At 56.6% G+C, this 17,841-nt stretch overlaps 1 protein-coding gene across 1 annotated transcript; it reads left to right on the forward strand.

The window, feature by feature from the left end:
* The first annotated feature begins 1,436 nt into the window (after window positions 1–1,436).
* Window positions 1,437–17,374, forward strand: UBALD1 (UBA like domain containing 1). The gene is made up of 3 exons (XM_073362750.1): window positions 1,437–1,695; window positions 10,454–10,513; window positions 16,120–17,374. Exons 1-3 carry the CDS (start codon window positions 1,576–1,578, stop codon window positions 16,441–16,443), a joined length of 504 nt encoding a protein of 167 aa, XP_073218851.1. The 5' UTR covers window positions 1,437–1,575; the 3' UTR covers window positions 16,444–17,374.
* Window positions 17,375–17,841: the final 467 nt, after the last annotated feature.

Raw genomic sequence — 17,841 nt, forward strand, 5'->3', positions numbered from 1 at the left:
GAGCACCAATCCATTCCTTTTCACATCCTCTAGCTCCGGGCTAATCAGCCGTTAGCTGGGCATCGCCTGGGCAGGGGCTGTACGACAGGGCCATCCCACAGTGTGTATGGCAAGGAACCCACCATACCTTGCCCTCCACCCAGCTCTGGCCTAGTTTCAGACAAGGGTTTACACGCAATGTGCCTTAAGCCAGACCCTGGTGCCAGGAGCCCCTTTGTGCTAGTGCGTTAGCTGGAGCCTGAACCTCCCTACACACAAACAGGAAGCTGCATGCGGCTGATTGTAAACAGTGCGAGCCTCCCTCCCACGCTATTGCCATGCTGGCAATGGGCCCAGGCGCAGCAACGCCAGCCTCACTACTGCCCTAGCGGCTCCCAGCCCAGCCCAGCCCCGCCCCACGCCCACCTCTCTCGCGTGCTCATTGGGGGCGCCAGATTTGTTTACCTTATATGGTCAGGTACTAACACAGCATGGCCGATGACTGGCTGTCCTGACACGTCACTCAGCGGACGTCAGCCTCCCCTGTAAAACTATGCAAACAAACCATGGGCTCCTGGGAAACGTAGTGCTGGGCACCTTACCTACCTGGGAGCTGGGTGCCTGCTGGCTGCTCAGCCTGGTGCGGGGCGGGGACTGACTGCCTGGCAGTGCTGGTACTAGCCCATGGGGGGCCTTAAGCAGGAATATTTTGGGGGCCCCTGCTCACACAATACATGCTATAATTAACAGGGGGCTCCTGGAGCTGCTCCAGATCTGAAGCCATGGCTCAGGCGGGTTATGCAGAGCCCTGGCTCTGCTGACCAGAGTCAGCCACTTTCCTGGCGTGTGACGGGAGCCCCGCTGCTGGGTCTGAGAGCGGCTGGCAGGGCAGCGGTGGGAGGGAGGCGTTCTTCGCCAGACAGGGTGGCTACACGCCTGTCCTGGCTCCCAGACACAGCTCCACGCACCCTAGGCACAGCCTATTTCCTAGCCTGTGCAGGGTGAGTCTCCGCGGTGGGGACGGAGGGGAGCCCCCAGAGCAGCCCTGCGGTGCTTTCTCTGCTTTTAAAACTGGACCAGGCAAAGGAGGCGCTAGGAAGCAACACCGCTATGGCCTGTGTACCAGCGGCGGGGTTGTCCCACCTCCTTGGCCAACGCGAACAACTGCGGCCTTGACGCAGCCCACGCTAGCCTTGCCTAGGCCCGGCCAGCGCATGAGCCCATGGCAGCGGTGCATGGGGTCAAGTCCTGCAAAGGACCCGTTGCTCTGTGGCGCGCAGAGGGGACTTGCTCTGCCAGCCTGCCTGTGTGCAGGGGTGGGTCCGCTCCAAAGCTTGTCTCTCTCACCAACAGAGGCTGGTTCAATGCCAGCTGTTACCCCACCCGCCTGGCACCGCAGCTAGCCAGCCCAGCCTCTGGACTACAGCTCCCAGCCTGCCCGCCCGGCCCCGCCCTGGCTGTGCCGTCAGGGAGGCCAGGCTGGGTGAGTCAGTCCCCTGCCTCCAGTAAATATTTGTATTAGCAGGAGCCGGCTCTGTAATGGTGGCTGCGCTGTGAGCGGCGCAGACCCAGGGACCCCAGGGCACGGCAGGCGGCATGTCGGTGAACATGGACGAGCTGAAGCACCAGGTCATGATTAACCAGTTCGTGCTGACCGCGGGCTGCGCCGCCGACCAGGCGAAGCAGCTGCTGCAGGCGGCGCATTGGCAGTTCGAGGTGAGCCCCCAGGGCGAGGCAGAGCTGGCTGGGCGGGGGCGCCCTGCCGGGGGGGCCGCGATCGCTGCCCATTTGCAGCACCGGCGAGGTCACGGCTGGCCTGGCCCTGCAGCCTGGGGCGCCGCGGAAGGGCTGGGGCGGCCGTGGGGCAGCTGGCGAGCAGACCCCCGCCGAGCTGGAGGGCGCGGGTGGGGCAGGAGGGGTTTCCTGGCGCTGTGCTACAGCCCGCGCCGCGGGGGGAGCTCAGCGCGGCCAGCCCCGGTCGGTGCCTCTGGCGCCTCAGCCTGGCACCTCGGGCGGGCCGGGGGCTTGAGCCTGAGGGGGCGGTGGAGGCAGGAGCTCCCGGGCGTGGGGCTCCAGGGCGTGGGCAGTGCCGCTGCGGAGAGGAGCCCCAGTGCTGGGCTGGGGGGCCAGTCCGGAGCAAGCCTTGTGCCCAGGGTGTGAGCCAAGCCATCTGATCTGCCCACCTGGCTGCTGTGTCCAGAGCAAGCCCCAGGGCACTCACAGCGGCCCCCAGTGGGCTGCCATGGAGTGAATGTGGGGAGAGGGGAGCCTGAGAGGCCCCAGTGCTATATGCCCCCATCCTGCCCCTCAGAAGGCTAATCCCGGGCACCTCCAACGTGCCGTAGCTGCCGCCAATTGCTGCGGGTGCCCCAGGGTCTGGCGGATTGGAAGGTGCCACAGCTGGGGCTACTGCCACAGTTCAGGGAGTGGGCGGTGGGACCGGGAGTTGTTTGGGATACGACCGCCTGTGCCAGCATCTCTGCGCTGCCCTGACAGACATTCGTGTGTGCCGTGTGTGTGTGTTCAGCACACCCGCTTCTGGGGAACGCTCCATGCTGTCATGGTACTGCTGTTTGTCAGGCCCATACAGGTCAGCCTCCCTAGGCCAGGGGTGGCTTTTCTGTCTCTGACCATTCTTGGGAAAGAAGACCGCCATCAGTACTGTCACTGCGGCGCTGTTTTAATGTTGGTGTGAATTGTGTATGTGTACGTGGATGGGGTATATGTGTACAGCCCTGTTTGTATTAGATGTGTGTGTACGAGTGTATATATGTCTAGTGTGTGAGTACTATATAGCAGGGGTGTATGTCTGTGTATGGGGTGTGCTTGTCTTCTGCCTGTGTTATTAAAGTGGGACTGTGTTTCATTGCTCCCAGATGGTCAGGGTTTCCCGAGGCTGGCTATAGCAGATCCACAGGGGCCACCCACCCCTTTCTGGGCCCCACTCAGGAGTGGATTTGCTTTTAAAAGGAGGTAGAAGTGTTGGGGCGAGCTCTGGCACTGCTAGGGCAGTCTTTCTGAGCTCACCTGTACTTGGCGCTTGGGGGGAACATAGCAATAACTGACCTTATGTGCACTCCCGCAACACCTCCCCCTGTTCCCTGCAGGCAGAATGATGCCCCTTAGTGGCTGTGGGTTGAAGAGCCCCGGTCTGGCCTTTCCTATGTTCCTGTCCCCTGGGGTTTGATTCCTAAGGCAGCACCAGGAGAAGAGGTTTTGCTGGTTAAAACTTCATTGGCTCCAACTGCTTATTCCTTTGGCCTGGAGTCAGGATCCTCTGTGACATCGACAGTGATTGCTGGGGAAGTGACTGTGATGTCACTCTCGGGATTGCAGCTTCAGGTGGGGAACATGCAGGCGGACTGTGCGAGCGCAGTAGTCCCAGAAAGCTCCCTGGTGGTAAAGAATGGGAGTGTGTGCGTGCTCAGGGGATGGACACAGCCCTGCCTGCTACAAACAAGATGTTTTCCATGCAGCACCAGCAGCTCTTTGCAGCTCAGTGTGACGGTTTTGTCACTAATGGCACTGTTGTAATTAGCGTGTCTGTTCTGTGACACAGAAGGAGGTTTGAGTCAGTGTAGAGAGCAAGAGGTTTCTACTGCACACATTAGCATGGCTGGGGCATCCCTTGTTCTATATGCACTATAAAAGAAACAATTCTGGGTGCATTTTATAGCATGGAGTCACTTGACTCCCTGTGCTTCTGGTTTGATCAGGTAGTTTAGACAGCTAGATACTGTATTCATAGGTTTTCTGGGTGCAAAATCAGAGGCTGATGGTCAAAATCAGACTGTCTGTCGTGTGTGTGCGTGTACAAATCCAAACAGATGAATATCTCATGCTCTCTCTGTGCACTGACTATGCACACCGAGAGAGGCACCCACAAGGCAAGCCCATCTGTATATTTTCAGATTTTGCAAAAGGAAATATTGGACACATTTACATGTGTAGTATGACCTAGTTTCTGTTCACCAGTGTAAATGAAGAGGAGCTCTACTGGACATTGTAAGACAGGTGTGAGAGAAGGATCAGACCCTGCCACCTTTTACATGTGAAGCACCGGGAGTAGGAACTTGCGACAGAAAGTTATTGTTTCAATTACATTTTCCAGAAATTTGCCACTATTTGGCAAGTTGCACAAGTGCAAACAGCAGTGTGCTGGCCGTGGGTCTCCCATGCTGGTTTGGCACTTGCATGACTCAGAGGAAGCTCAGCTGTAAACAACCCAATGGGACAAGTTACCAGTCACTTTTGGTGCAAAATGCTCAGATAATTCCCTTTGCAAAATGGCTGCTGAGCATGCCCCCTTCTCAGAGCTCTGCTCTAGGAGTACTGTCTTCCGGGTACTCCAAATCCCTCTCAGTCTGAGCCCATGATCTGCGTTTGCAGAGTATTGTTACTCCACCCCCTTTCACGGATGCCCTTCTCCAGGCTGAACCAGCTCCTCGGTGTGTATGACTCCCTGGAGTTCAGTGGAGCTGTGCTAATTTACCCCTGCTGAGGAGCTGGTCCACTGAGTGGTCTCCTTGGTTTCAGAAGCATTACTCCTGCATCAAGGAATTGCTCAGTGTAAAGGTGGCAGAATCGCGCTCTGCGGGTATTGATGCATACTGTCTCTTTCACATGGGGGACCACATTGCTCCTGTTACTCAGAACTCCGTAACCCATGATCCCATGAGCATTATTATGTGCCTCTCCTGCTTCACACCGTGGCCCAGGGACAGAGAGCGCGGCCCAGCCACTAGTGTTTCACTGGCAGCTGATGCTCCCACTCTCTTTGGGCACGATGGTCCATTCCCGTTTAAACTAACATTTCAAGATAATAAACTGCCTGACAACAAAGCTGAAATGAGTGACAAAGCAACAGGAGTTGGCTGTTCCTGCTGCATCTTTGGGCTTGTCTAGAGGAGAAGTTTATTGGCATAACTCTACTAATATAATTCTACCAGTCTAGTTACACCAGTGTCACCCCTTGTGTGGACACTCTGATACCAAAATAAGGATCTCCATCCGGGGTTATACCAGTTTAACTAGAGTGGTATCATTACACTGGTAGAATTATGCTGGTAAATTTCTCCATCTAGACAAAGCCCTTAAATACATACAATCTGCCCCATTTACAGCCCTTCCGGACTGCTCCATGCAGCAGGGTAATGCTTTAACCTTTGATCGCTGTGCTATTTCCAAGCGTGTGATACTTGGGCTGTGCTCATTTAAGGGCTGGAGGGAGTGGATCTGGGGAGTGAGAAGTGTTTCCAGCTACTGGGAGGGGGGTTGCACAGGATCACATGAACACACATTGCAAACTCTCTGGGGGCAAGGGCTGTCTGTGTTTGTACAGTGCCTAGCACAATGGTGGTCCTACTCCATGACTAAGTTTCTAGGCCCTGTGGTAATATGCACATCATAATAATGAGGGGGCATTTCCTTCAGCAGGGTTGGGGTGCACAGTGGGGAAAGGAACCAGCAGTGGGTGGGGAGGCCAAGTTGTTGTGCTCTGGGGCAGGGGAATTGGAAGGTAATCTTGATGGGAGGGGGTAGGGATCAGCATTTGGGGGAGCTGTAGGAGGCATTTGTCTCTGAGGACAAGCACACTTGTCTTTAGTTCCTTTGGGGTGAGCTTCACTCTTTCTCAGCATTGCAAGGGTTAGTAGTGAATTTCTGGGCTCCTGTCATTTTGCCACCCAGCCTCTCTGGGCTGTTTGGGAATTTCCAAATCTGTCCATTCACATCAGAGGAGAATTCCGGTCCCATAAGAGCCTTGGTACCTGGTAACCCAGACAGTCTCAGGGAAAAGCTGACAGACAAACCAAGGGGCTGGGTGCTCTTGATTCACTGGAGCTGGGGATTGTTGGTAATTTACTCTGTAAAATGTGTGTTGACTTTGGCCTGATCAGAGGCTGGTCTCCAGAAGGGATTTATTCAGCATTTACCAATGAGTGAAGCTAAATCTGTTGTCAGCAAAGCCGAGATCGCAGGGATCCCATCTGCTCAATCATAGCGGTGTACTTCAGGAGGAGACTCACTCAAGTCTATTGAATTGTTCCAGATTCATCCCAATGTACGTGAGAGCAGAACCTGGCCCTACCTGTCAATTGGTAACTGTTGGTAGGTGAAGCACCTTCAGATCATGCATCCTCTGGGACAAACCCACACATTGACATCCTTGTGCAATGCAAAGAGTACTGTGTTGCGGTGCACTGCCATGGTGTCAGAACACTGCCCGGGCCCCAGCCGTGTTACATGATGCTCTCAATGTCCTGCAAGTCTCCATACGGCCCTGTCAGATCCAGCAGGCCAGGAGCTCCCAGGAGGTATCCGACATCAATGGGGAGGGAAACATAACCAAAGACAACACACGCTTGTGGGGCGGGAGGTTGGGAAACTGTTAGTTTGTATCCATGTAAGAGGATCACAGCCTGCAACACATTAAAAAAGGCCTGAGAAGGAAATCATTCATTTTGAAGGAACATTTTCTGTCTCTGGGAAATGGGGTGGCTCCAGGGAGTTGGGGGTATTTTGAGGGTTCCGTCTCTGGCTCTTTCACTAGCCCTAAATTCACTCCCATTTGAATACGGAAACCAGGGCAGATTTTTCTCTCTGTGCTTTTTTTTTTTTTTTTTTTTTTTTTTTTTTTTTTTTTTAAAGTTTGCTGCTGTTGCAATGATGTCAACTTTGTTGCCACTGTTTAGGGGGTGGGATTGGGTGTGTGCCACCAGGGGATTGGCTGTTCCCATGTGCCCCTCCTCCTGATGGAGGCGTTCCATCCTTGGATTAGACTGGTGACTTTCCAAGGCTCGGGGAGGGGGAGCGTTCGGGAGCCACTCCTGGTGGGTGACTCTCCCCATGGGCTAGGCTGTTATTGAGGGGGCCAGGAACAGTAACTCCACCCAGCCAGTGGAAGGACATGAAAAGGGTTTCACTGAGATATTTACAGAGCACACATGGGGCTGTTTGTGAAATATAAGAGCTTGCAATAATTCCTAGGGCTCGATTCCCTTCTGCTGCTATAAATGCGGGGGAGCAGCGGGGAAGAAGAGAGACACCACTGAAGTCAGGGGTGCTGCACCAGGGTGAAACCGGAGTGAACGAGAAGAGGATTAGTTGCTTCATTTTGCATGTGTGCACACACTTCTGTGTCCTGCCTAGATTCATGTCTGGGCCATCCACTTCACCCACTTACATTCCTTTTTTGTTGTAAGGCAGGGCAAACCACACTCCTGCCCAGCAGCCACATCCTGCTGCCCTTCTCCCCCCAGACTCCGAAACTGCAGCCCGTGCTCGTCCTCCAACTGCTGATCTGATCTACTTCCCATTCTGTTGCTGGGGAACACAGCTATCGAGCAATTATTGGGCCTCTCTGGTGAAAGGCAGGAAGACTAGTAGTCTGCCAAGTGCCTTTAGTAGCAGTGGGCACCAGGATCAAACAATGCCTGGAGTCCTGTTTAAATTAACTGAAACCGGGGAGTCTCTCCCTTCTAGCTTCTGTGTCGCTCCTTGAACACACCAGGGGCTCCCTGTGGGCCACCCTCCCACCTCCCAGGTATTGCAGGGACATACTACAGACCCCGATCTCCTCCCTCATTCCAGGGGCACTCCGTTGCCCCCTCTGCCACATGCTAAGAGCTCTGGGCCCTCCAATCTCCCCATGCCAGGGGCTGTCTCCTTTTTCTCTCCTGCTCCAAAGGACCTTTCGTCCCCCTGGACAGAAGGGAGGGGTGGGCAGCTGGTGTCCTTTCCTCCCACCCCCAGCCTGGAGCAGGCTTTGGGCAGGCTGTGAACGGCTTCGCTCTCTTTGCCCTCCGACTCCCCTGCTGGCTGAGCACCCACTCTGCTGCTGGGAGACAGCTCAGCGGGGAGAGCAAAGAGCCATTGTTAACTGATGACCGCTTTTAGCCCTACCGGGGGCTCTGGGGGCTCCTCCCCATTCACTCTCCCCCCCAGAGGCTCTGGGGGCCCCTCTCCACTGACCCTTTCCCCCATGCCAGAGACTCTTTGTGCCGACCATTCTTCCCACCCTCCATTCTTATTTTCTTCCTGGGTGTCAGAATTTTAAACTCCTTGGGAGGAAGGGCAGAGGTGAGGTGGGTTATTTTGCTAGAAGGTTTTAATGGCTCCATCCACCAGTTCTTTGATCCACCGACAATTTCAGACCTGATTACAGCTGAGGGGTCTGCCAACCAAATGCCAAGGGCTCCGTATGTCCCCTATTTTCCTCCTCCCAGTTTGCCACTTTCCCCCCAGATCAATAGGTTTCTGCCCATTGAGGTCTAGAACATTGCCTGGAATTTTGCAGTTAATCACATTTAGCATTTAAAAATTATCACTTTACATCCAAACAGACAAATGCCATTAAGTGGAGTGTAGGGCCTCAGAAACTCAGCCAATGGAGGCTGCCTGCCCTTAACTAAAACCATATCCCCCTCAAGGGTTTGGGACCAAAAAAAAACAAAAAACCCTTAAACTCCCTGGTCTCCTTTAGCAATAATTGCCTTCCCCTCTCTGAGTTTTGTTCACATTTATGGGGATATAACCAGCCAACTAAATGACTACTAGACCAACCAACTGGCTGGTAGCCAGCTGCCATAAAACCTGAGCTCCCAGCCCCACCTCAGCCACCCGCCCCACCTCATGTGACTTCTCTCAACCGATAAGCTACCCTCTGCAGTTCCTCTTGCCAGGGCTCCAGCCCCTGTTTTAAGGGATGTCTGCCTTATAATCACGGTATAATTACAGTTTGAGTAGCCATACCCAGACTAGCTTTAACCTAGCTAGGTGAGGTCCCAGGACAGCGAAATTGCAGCTGTGTGTTCTCAGCATCGGCTGTACAAACCCATGTAGAACCTGCACAATTAGTCATGGAACGAGGCTGTGCTGGGACGAGGCCAGACTGCGCAGTTTGGGGCATGCTATTGAACCCCCAGAGGTATAGGAAAACTATACCTGCCAGCGGTACAGAGACCCTCAACTTTCTCACTTTGCCTATAGGGGGAGCCAGAGAGCAGCATCTGAATATTATTCTGTTGTCTGGTAGGGACCCGCCCTCTGTCCTCCCATATCACCCCCAGAGAGAGGCACACCTGTTACCCCCCACCCTGTGGTTTACACAAGCAGCTAGCCAAGCAGATGCCACCACGGCCCTCAGTATTGCAAACATTGGCACCTCTGCGCTAACTGAGCATGGCACACTCTTCACTTCCTCCCCTGAACTATTCCGCAGAGTAGCTGTTAACAGCTGCCGTGGTTTACCCCAGAAGTGGCTGCATTTTGGGGGGGTGGTCGAATTGATTCCTACAGGGATATTGTGTGAGACTCTGTAAAATGCTGCGAGGGTGGCAAAACTTTCTATAGAAATCAGTTAACAATATGATGAAAAGACATTGCACTGGGGACATACAGTAAAACACCACAGACCTGATTCTTCTCTCATCTCCGTTCTTATACAGTGTGAACCACTGACTTACCTGGAGTTACTCCAGATTTACACAGTGGGAGAGGAGTGTCCAGTCCCTTCCATCCAACACTCCCTCTGGTCTGTTTGATTGTTTAATTCTCCGGAGTCTCTCAAACTCCCAAATGATTTGGATGTTCCTCAGAATGTCAGTTAAACGGGGATTTCTATGCCAGTGCCTCAGGCTGGTGTTAGGGGATGCTGTGCTGCTGGAGGTGAGACATAAAAGCAAGGTCCTAACTGCTTGTGGTCATTATAGATCCTGTGGCACTTTCCATGAGCGTAGGAGTACTCGCCCTGGTCTCCTTGTCTAATTCAAGCTTCGGTAATTACATTCCACTACCCTAAATTCTCCCTAGAGCCCCAGTTGGATTTGGTATTCTTCTACACTTCCTGTGCCAAACGGCTGCATAATGTAGTACTGGGCTCCACCCCAGAAATGGCTGCATTTCACCAGTGAGTGAAGTAAGTCCATATGTGTAGCATCTGTCTGTGAAACTAAATGACAAACACCGTTCGCTCTGCAGAGGCCCTTGGAGCTGTTCTGCATGCAGCGTTGTTTGTTTTTTTAAAGAAGACGTGACGGTCTCGGGGGGGTTTCTCTGGAGCCATGGCATGTGCTGACCAAGGGGGCCATGCATGTTTTCGCATGGCATGGAGGCCAGTGCCCAAAGGGGCTATTTCAGAGTGGTTGCAGGGTTCTGATCACATGAGGTGGACTGGAAGTGACACAGGATCCAGAGTTTGGTGGCAAACGGAGGGGCGATTTTGCTTTCGCGCACACAGGTGGGCTTCTTCTCTGCTGCACTGCCTGCTCCAGGAGCCCCACCCACCAACAGAGAACAGGACGCTGGCAGTCAAGAGCTACCCATGCTGAGCCGAGAGTGGAGCTGTGCCCTAGTGGAGCCCTACTCTGGGGCATGAGGGAGCTAGACCAAGCCCTAGGCTTGTGCTCCAGAGAGTCGGGTGGAAGAGTGCCTCGTTCCCAGACAAATGATAAATCTCTTCCTTCCTTTTTTGCAGACTGCACTCAGTGCTTTTTTCCAAGAAACAAACATCCCCTACAGCCATCACCATCAAATGGTAAGTGCTTCCCTGACCCTTCCCTTTGCTAAGCCGGTGCAGCAGCAGTGCTGGCCTTGCATAGCTGGGCTGCTGTTGCTAATGTCCAGGCCTCTGTTCCACTCCTCCACGAGGGAGGGCAGAAATATACAGCAAAGCCACGGGGCGGGAGGCAGGAAGCTTCCTGCCAAGAGAGAGAAGCTGGGGGTGGGCTGTGTTCTGGAAACATCCATGGGGGGAGCCAAAGGCCCCAGGCTGGTGCGTGCAGTGTGCCTTATTTGGGGTGAGGGTAAATGAGGCCTGCAAGCCAGGGTGCAGTAGCATGCAGTGTGCCCTATACTGTGGGGAGCACTCTATAGGGAAATGAGAGGAGGAAGAAGCTGTAATTTGCACCTGTCCGATAATGCAAAGCAGAGACTGCGGCAGGAGGGGCAGGCAGGCTTGGTGGGTGGGAGGGAGCAGAGATGTGGGGCAGGCATAGAGGGAGGGGCTGAGAGGGGGGCACTCAGAGCAAAGCCAGGGTAATCCGGAAGGCTGATCCTTGGTACTCTGAGTGCAGGAGAAGCAGGCAGAGGGTGACGGGAACAGGGCTTGGTTCAGCTCCAGTGGCTTGGAGCTGAACCAGACTCATTCCCTTTGGCCCTTCATCCCCATTACTGGACCACCCTGCCCTTCCGCTCCTGGGACTCTAGCTGTGAGAGCCTCCCTGAGAGCTGCAAGCTGGCTAGCTCCATCAAGTCCCCCAGCCCAGGAAGGTGCCTGACAGGAAACTGAACCCTGCTCTGCCCAGTGGGAAGCTTTCTCCCAAGAGTCCATCTATGGGAGGTGCTGGAGGTGAATGCATCCATGGAGTCCAGCGTAGTTCAGTGCACTGGCCACAGGTGGGTGTTGGTGGCCCACTGCTGTTTGTGCTGGCCCTGAATGTCCCATGAGCTCCTGTGCTGCAATGAGCAGGCAGAGTAGGAATGTAGCTATTTCCTGCCCCTCCTGCTGTGTGCTGATGCTAGTCCCATTGCCCTGCACCTGCCGGCCAGCCAGGCCCTTGCTGTTGCTGGCTGGGGAAGTTTGGGTCCCAGGAGAGTCCACAGTGCAGCCTGCACCCCTGACACTAAGGCTGCACAGAACTGCAGTGTTACAGGAGCTCCCAGCGGTGCCTGGAGAAGCTGCCAGTTCCCTGGAGGCAGCTGTGATGCTCTCTGGCCTGGAGACCCTTCTCATGTCTCCTGCAGCCTCCATGGTGTGAAGGGGCCAGGTGGTCAAGGCTCCGCGTCGCTCTGCTCTTTGCACTGCCGATGACACCTATCCCATCTGCCCTGCCACGGGAGGGCTCAGGTGAACAGCCCAGCGGCAGGGCCGGGGATTTGGGATGGCAAAGCCAGCTCGGCCATTTCACCTCCTGGGCGCAAACAGTCACCCCAGACTGTCGAGGGAGCCGCTGCCTGGTGGGCCCTGCTCCAGGCAGTGCAGAGAGGGTGGCTGGCTCTGGCGACAGGGCTGGAATGTGTGTGGGCGTGGGGAGCCCTGATGCCCTGAGCATCATCAGCTTCTCTCCTGGGCCAACGGCATGGGGGCAGCGACTCGTGTGGCGGCTCCTGGCCTGTCTCCTGGGTTGCCACAGCAGAGCCGAGCCCCAGTGAGCGGGCTCCAGGGCAGGGGGAGGTTGCGCTGCTCTTGGGCACTGCCTGGAGGCCGATTGAGGAACAACAGTGCAGCGTGCATGTGGGCGGGGCTCTTGCAGCCTCCCCCAGAGCCCCTGGCCCTGGCAGGGCCACCCCTGCCTCCCCCACACAGGTCCAGCAGCACTTGGCTGCCATGTGCTGAGTGAGGTGAGGGGTGGGCGAGTGGCATCCCAGACAGAGGGGTAGTGGCTGGTTAACGCTCCCTGTCCTGCTGAGCCGGGCTCCTGGCTTCCTGGGCCTAACCTGCAGCCCAGCAGTGGGTCCACATGTCCTGCACAACCCAGCAGTGCCAGGTTGGCTTCTTGGTTGGGCCATTCAGTTCCGGGGGAGCTCCTACCCCCACCAGCGCCCCTGGGGCAGGTGGGCTGAATGGAGTCCAGGAGGAGGAACTGACCCCCTCAGAGATGAGAAGCCTAGAAAAGGACCTTGTGGGCCCTGGCATTGGTCCCACTCTGAGTCCATGGCAAACCAGTCTGCTCCACGCCTACCCTGCCCCTCCTTGGGAGCTGCAGCTAGGCTCTCTTGGTGTGACAGGCGAGAACAGAAGGGCCCTGCACTTGTAACGTAGCAGACACACAGAGACATGCAGAAATATATGTGTGCTCTCACAAATGTCTGCTTACACACGCACTCACGGGCGTAGACCACAGTCATAGGCGCACACACACACACTATTTCCCTTTAAATCTCTCTTCCCAGCAGCCCAGCACTCTGCCAATTTGCTTCTTGACAGCCTGTGACCCCCCCCTTATTCTCCACCCAACACTTTCCCTTGTTATATCTTGCCCACAGAAGCCCCTGGGTCCCCATGCTCTGCCCCTTTAACTCTCGTGCCTGGGCAGCCTGTAATCTGCCTGTGCAGATGGGTCCCTGGGATTTGCTGGCTGCCGTGTCCTCATTTGACTCCACCGTTCTCTGGGGCAATCAGGGATTTGGAGCATGCAGTGAGCATGCAGAGCAAGCACCCAGAAAGAGCCACGCTACAAACAGCCTCCAGCGCAGGCAGCCGAGGGGGTGGGGACAGACAGTGTTGCATGGGGCTGGACACCCTGGAGTCCATTGGGCTGCAAACCGTGAGCTCAGGGCAGGGGCTGGCTGTGTGGAGATGGTGTCCTGGCCAGCTGGTTCTTGGGGTGGCACAAGCTCGCAGGAGAGCGGGAGCCCTGGCTTTGGAATCCAGTCCATCCCAGAGCAGGGGCTCTCCGGCAGGGGGGCCACCTCCCCCTCCCTCATCCTTCCCAAACTGAGTGATGTGTCCCCAGTTGGTTAGATGGGAGGGGGATCCTGCTATGAGCTGGGTAACGGGGGGCTGAGCATACGCCAGGGGGCCAGGGCATCTGGACTGGGGATCCAGTTCCTATGCATCAGAAGGGCCCCTGGCATATGTCATAAACCACAGTGGGGCTGAGGCCCCCACTTACCCCTCCCCTTTCCTCCCTCCCAGTGTAGCTTCGCCATTCATATTCCCTCATGGGCACCCCCTCCCCCCAAAGGGTCTCTCCCTGGAGAGATGAGGGTGCAGGAAGGGGCTGGATCTCAAGGGTACCATGTACCGCTCCTGTCTGGGATGTTTGACATGAGCTCTTGAAAGACGATTAGTCCTCGGGGGCCTGAAATAACTGCTTCTTGCAGGGAGCAGCCTTGATAGGAGCTGGCAGCCTGGCAGAGCCACCCAGACATGCTGGCTCCAATACCCACCCCCACCGAGCGCCTGCTCCAAGCCGCTTACCTGCCTGCACGAACCTGCAGGGAAGCTGCAGCTGTGGGCACTGCCCCATCTGAGGAGGGGGAGAGGCTGCAGGTGCAGTCGCCCACCCCAGCCCCCACTGGAGCCCCTATGCCAGGATCCAGCAGAGCCTCAGCCCCTCCTGAGCACAGCGTGCAGGGCACCTTGCTGCGCCTCGCCTGGCCACCCCCAGGCACTGGTCAGAATGGCGAGTAATGTAATCACTGTACTGGGGGGTTCTCAGTCAGCACTGGCCCCCGTGCAGTGCTAGGGGGCGCTGTGCTACAAGGAGCAGGATGGGGGCTCGGTAGGGGTCGCTCTACCCTCTCAGTGCTGACCCCCATGGCCTAGCATACTGCTTGGGGGCTCTGTGCTGTAGGTGGGCAGGGTGGGAGCTCAGTAGGGAGTGCTCTCCTTATGCAGTCAATGCTGTCCCCAATGCAGAGCTAGGGGCGCTTTCCCTTCCTCGTGCGGACCCCAGGGCATTACAGGGTGTAGTGCTGCAGCAAGCAGGATGGGTCAGTAGGGGGCGCTCTCTGCTGGGAGTGCTGAGTGCACTGCGGTGCTAGTGGGTGCTGTCCTGCAGGGAGCTTTAGGATGAGACATAAAATGGCTGCCCTGCACCCTTGTGGAGTAAGGCTCAGAGTCGGTTTTCGCAAGTAATAACAGTGTAATGCTTGGTACGGACCTAGCACAGCTCACAAGCTCTGCACAGACGGCGCAAGCGTTAATGTGAATGTTCATGTCAGCGTTTGGACTGAATTCCTCCCCAAATCCACCCCCTGCAGTTTCAATTGGGTACGGTGCTCTTCACTTCCCGGCCCAGACTGTGGTGAGGTGCTGCTTTGCCACTCGGGGCTACACGCCCTGCATTTGACTGCTGAGTGATGTGATCCCCGAATATCTCAACCTTGGCAGACTCCATTAAAGCCCTGGAAGGGGAGGTGCTGTGGTAGCAATAGCTATTACTAATTGCAGCTTGCCATAGAGTTATGGGGTGGGGTGCTGCCTGTCATGCCCAGGGGTTGGATGCTGGGATCCTCTCTGGCCCAGGTTGGGCTAACACAAATCAGTCGCATCCTTGCCCCAGTGGCAAGGGAAGACGACAGCTCCCGGCAAGTTTGTCAGGGAGGCAGCAGCTCCGAGTTCTGCGAGTGGCCCTCGCTCCCTGGACGGTCCCTGCCAGTGCCGGCTGTGGGGAGGCAGAGGCCTGCAGTGTCCTCCCGCTACTGCTGTGCGTTGTGGAGGCCACGTCTTCCCAAACGCAGTGACGGGGAAGCCACAGGAACCCGCCTGACCTTGTGGTGGCTCCTCGCCAGCTCCGGGTTCTGTCAAAGACCAGTGCTGCTGGGAAGGTAGAGCGGGAGAAGAGTGCAGAGCCGCTGACTCCAGCGGGCAGCAGCTGAGGCAAAGCAGGCCTGAGGGACCTCAGCAGAGCTTTGTGTGTGTCTGGGCGTGGGGGGAGCCCAGGACTGGAATTGCAGGGGGCTGCGGGTTAGGATAGAGGGGCACTAGCAGAGCTTGCCCAGCAGCACCGTGTACCATGGCCGGCTCTGGCTAGGGCTGCGAGGCCCTGGCTTCCATGGGCATCAAACTGACACACAGATTCAGTGCTGGGTTACATGGGGAATGTGCCAGCATACCGGTACCGCCGTAATTCTGCTGGCGGCAGTCCCCGGGGGGCACTGTTGCTCCCAGAGTTACCCTGGTATAATTACCGGAGGTTCATTATGCTGGTGAATTTCACTGCATAGACGAGCCCTTAAAGATAGATAAATGTTCCACCCCTGGTGCCCTCTTCCAGCTGCTTGGCCTGCACCAGCTCTCCCCTAGCCCTGCCTGCCTGGGCCTGGCTAGTGTTTGGGTAGAGACCACCGAAGAAAGGCCCAGGTGTGGCAGGGAACCGCGCTGGCGATCCAGCTGCTGGCACTCTTGCTGAGTTAGAACTGATGCCCCTGTGTGGTGCTTGGGGTCCTGGGCTGCTGACTTTTGGGGGAGACCCTGAGCCCTTGGATCATTAACCGCGTCCTGCAGTCAGCCTCCCTAACCGCCCCTGCAGCCTCCCTCGGACGTAGGTCTCGCCCTCATGGCTGGTGGGGTGTTTCCATGCTGTTACACTGTGCCCACTCTCCACCCCAGAACTGGCTGCGCACTGCACTCTCTGGCCCTGAGGGTGAGGGGCTGTGTCTCTGACTAGCTTCTGTCTCTTTGTTCCCCTGCAGATGTGCACTCCTGCCAACACGCCCGCCACGCCCCCCAACTTCCCCGATGCCCTCACCATGTTCTCCCGCCTCAAGGCCTCCGAGAGCTTCCACAGCAGCAGCCCTGTGGCGTCTATGGCAACCTCCCCTCCTCCCCCACCCCCACCGCTCCCCCAGCCCGGGGGCTTCAACCCAGCCTGGCCTGCGGCTCCCCCCTCCATCCAGCAGCAGCAGAGCATGTGGACTTCACCCCCGCCCTCGCAGCCATCGGGCTGGCCCGCCACAGTCTCCCAACAAGCCACGTCAGAACAGAAGGCCAACGTGACCATGGAGGCCGAGAGATGAGGCCACAGGGGAGCAGGAACACGATGTGGGGAGGGCCCCCCTATGGCCCCAGCTTTCATTTCCCCCCCCTTTCCGAGGAGGAGAGGAACTTTGTTGCCTCAGAGACTGGCAACCACACTGAGACAGACAGACACGCGAGCAAATAGCCACCTTGCATGGGTTTGGTTTGAAGTAGTTTTTACTTGTCCTAGAGCTGACCAGAGCTCCCCAAAGACCCAGGGAGGCCACGCTGGATGCAGGAGCCATCTCTGGCCTCTGCGTCCCGGAGCCTGACTTTGTAGGAATCTCTCAATGAGGGGACCCCCCTCCCATCTTTCCTGTTGGGACACTGGATTTTTGCATGCAAGTGACTGGGGGGGGGAGTAAATCCCTTCTTCATGACCCACTTCTCCCTCCTAGCACCTGGAGGGGTCCCACTGCCAGGCAGAACGGGACTGTGGGTAATACACATCTCCCCCTCCCTACACGGCTCCCCCAACCCTGCCGAATGGGGGGTTTTTTAAAGAAAAAAGGAGGGGAAAAAGGCATTTCTGCTCAGCTGCAGGCCTCGAACCCATGCACTGAGCTTGCTTTGTACTGAGAGGGCGGGGAACGGGGTCTCCTTTGGAGAAATATAGCCACTTGTTTTCTATGACCCAAGCTCTCTGCTTTCGCCAGAGCGGGGACCTGCACCCCCTCTCAGAGCCTGGGGGATCAGATTCCCATTGAGATGTGTGGGTGAGGCTGGCTGGGCAGTCTCCTCTCATGCTGCCGGGGTGGGGGGCTAGCGCCCTTTGCATGACTCAGCGTATGCCCCACGGAGGCTGGGCTTGCTTTGACACCCTCTGTTCTTTGCTCCCTGCGGTGGGAAGGCCCTTTGGACACGCTCTGGCGACACCAGGCCTGGGCATTCCTCAGTGGCTGCTTGCAATACACGCTCTTCTGCTTTGAACCCTAGTGTCCGTGCTTCGTTTTCAGCAGCCTGGGGAGGCGGGAATGCCTTTTCCGGGGTCAGGGACCTCACCTCACGCCTCCTGGCACATGCCCAGGCACGCAGTCACACGCAGACAGGGCTCATGAGGGAAGGGATTCTGTTTTATGATGCAGTGATGTGGGAGGGGAGTGGGGCTTCCTCCTCCCTGCCCTCCCCCACTCGCCCCAGGGCTGGGCTATGGGGCAGCGTTCACCCTGGCCTCACAACTGTATTGGCTAGAGACCTGAGAGGGGAAGCTTGACGGGCTGGGAAGCCCTGGGTCCCCAGAGGTAATCGGGGGCTGCTGAACTCCTCACCAGGGGTGAGCAAGAGATTCTCCTCCCCCCTGACAGGGAGACCCAGGAGAGTTGGGATGAGGTGACATCTACTGCCTCCATAAATCACCCCTGCAGCTTGGCTGGAGTGCCCTTTCTCCTTGCTGCCTG

The sequence above is a fragment of the Lepidochelys kempii genome, chromosome 10 (genome assembly GCF_965140265.1).
Source record: "Lepidochelys kempii isolate rLepKem1 chromosome 10, rLepKem1.hap2, whole genome shotgun sequence".
Classification (NCBI taxonomy): Eukaryota; Metazoa; Chordata; order Testudines; family Cheloniidae; genus Lepidochelys; species Lepidochelys kempii.

Bases quoted from the DNA above. Each gene is read 5' to 3' on its own strand.
- UBALD1 (XM_073362750.1), top strand. From the start codon at position 1,576: ATGTCGGTGAACATGGACGAGCTGAAGCACCAGGTCATGATTAACCAG. The intron at 1,696-10,453 runs GTGAGCCCCCAG...CCTTTTTTGCAG, and splicing joins CGGCGCATTGGCAGTTCGAG to ACTGCACTCAGTGCTTTTTT. The intron at 10,514-16,119 runs GTAAGTGCTTCC...GTTCCCCTGCAG, and splicing joins ACAGCCATCACCATCAAATG to ATGTGCACTCCTGCCAACAC.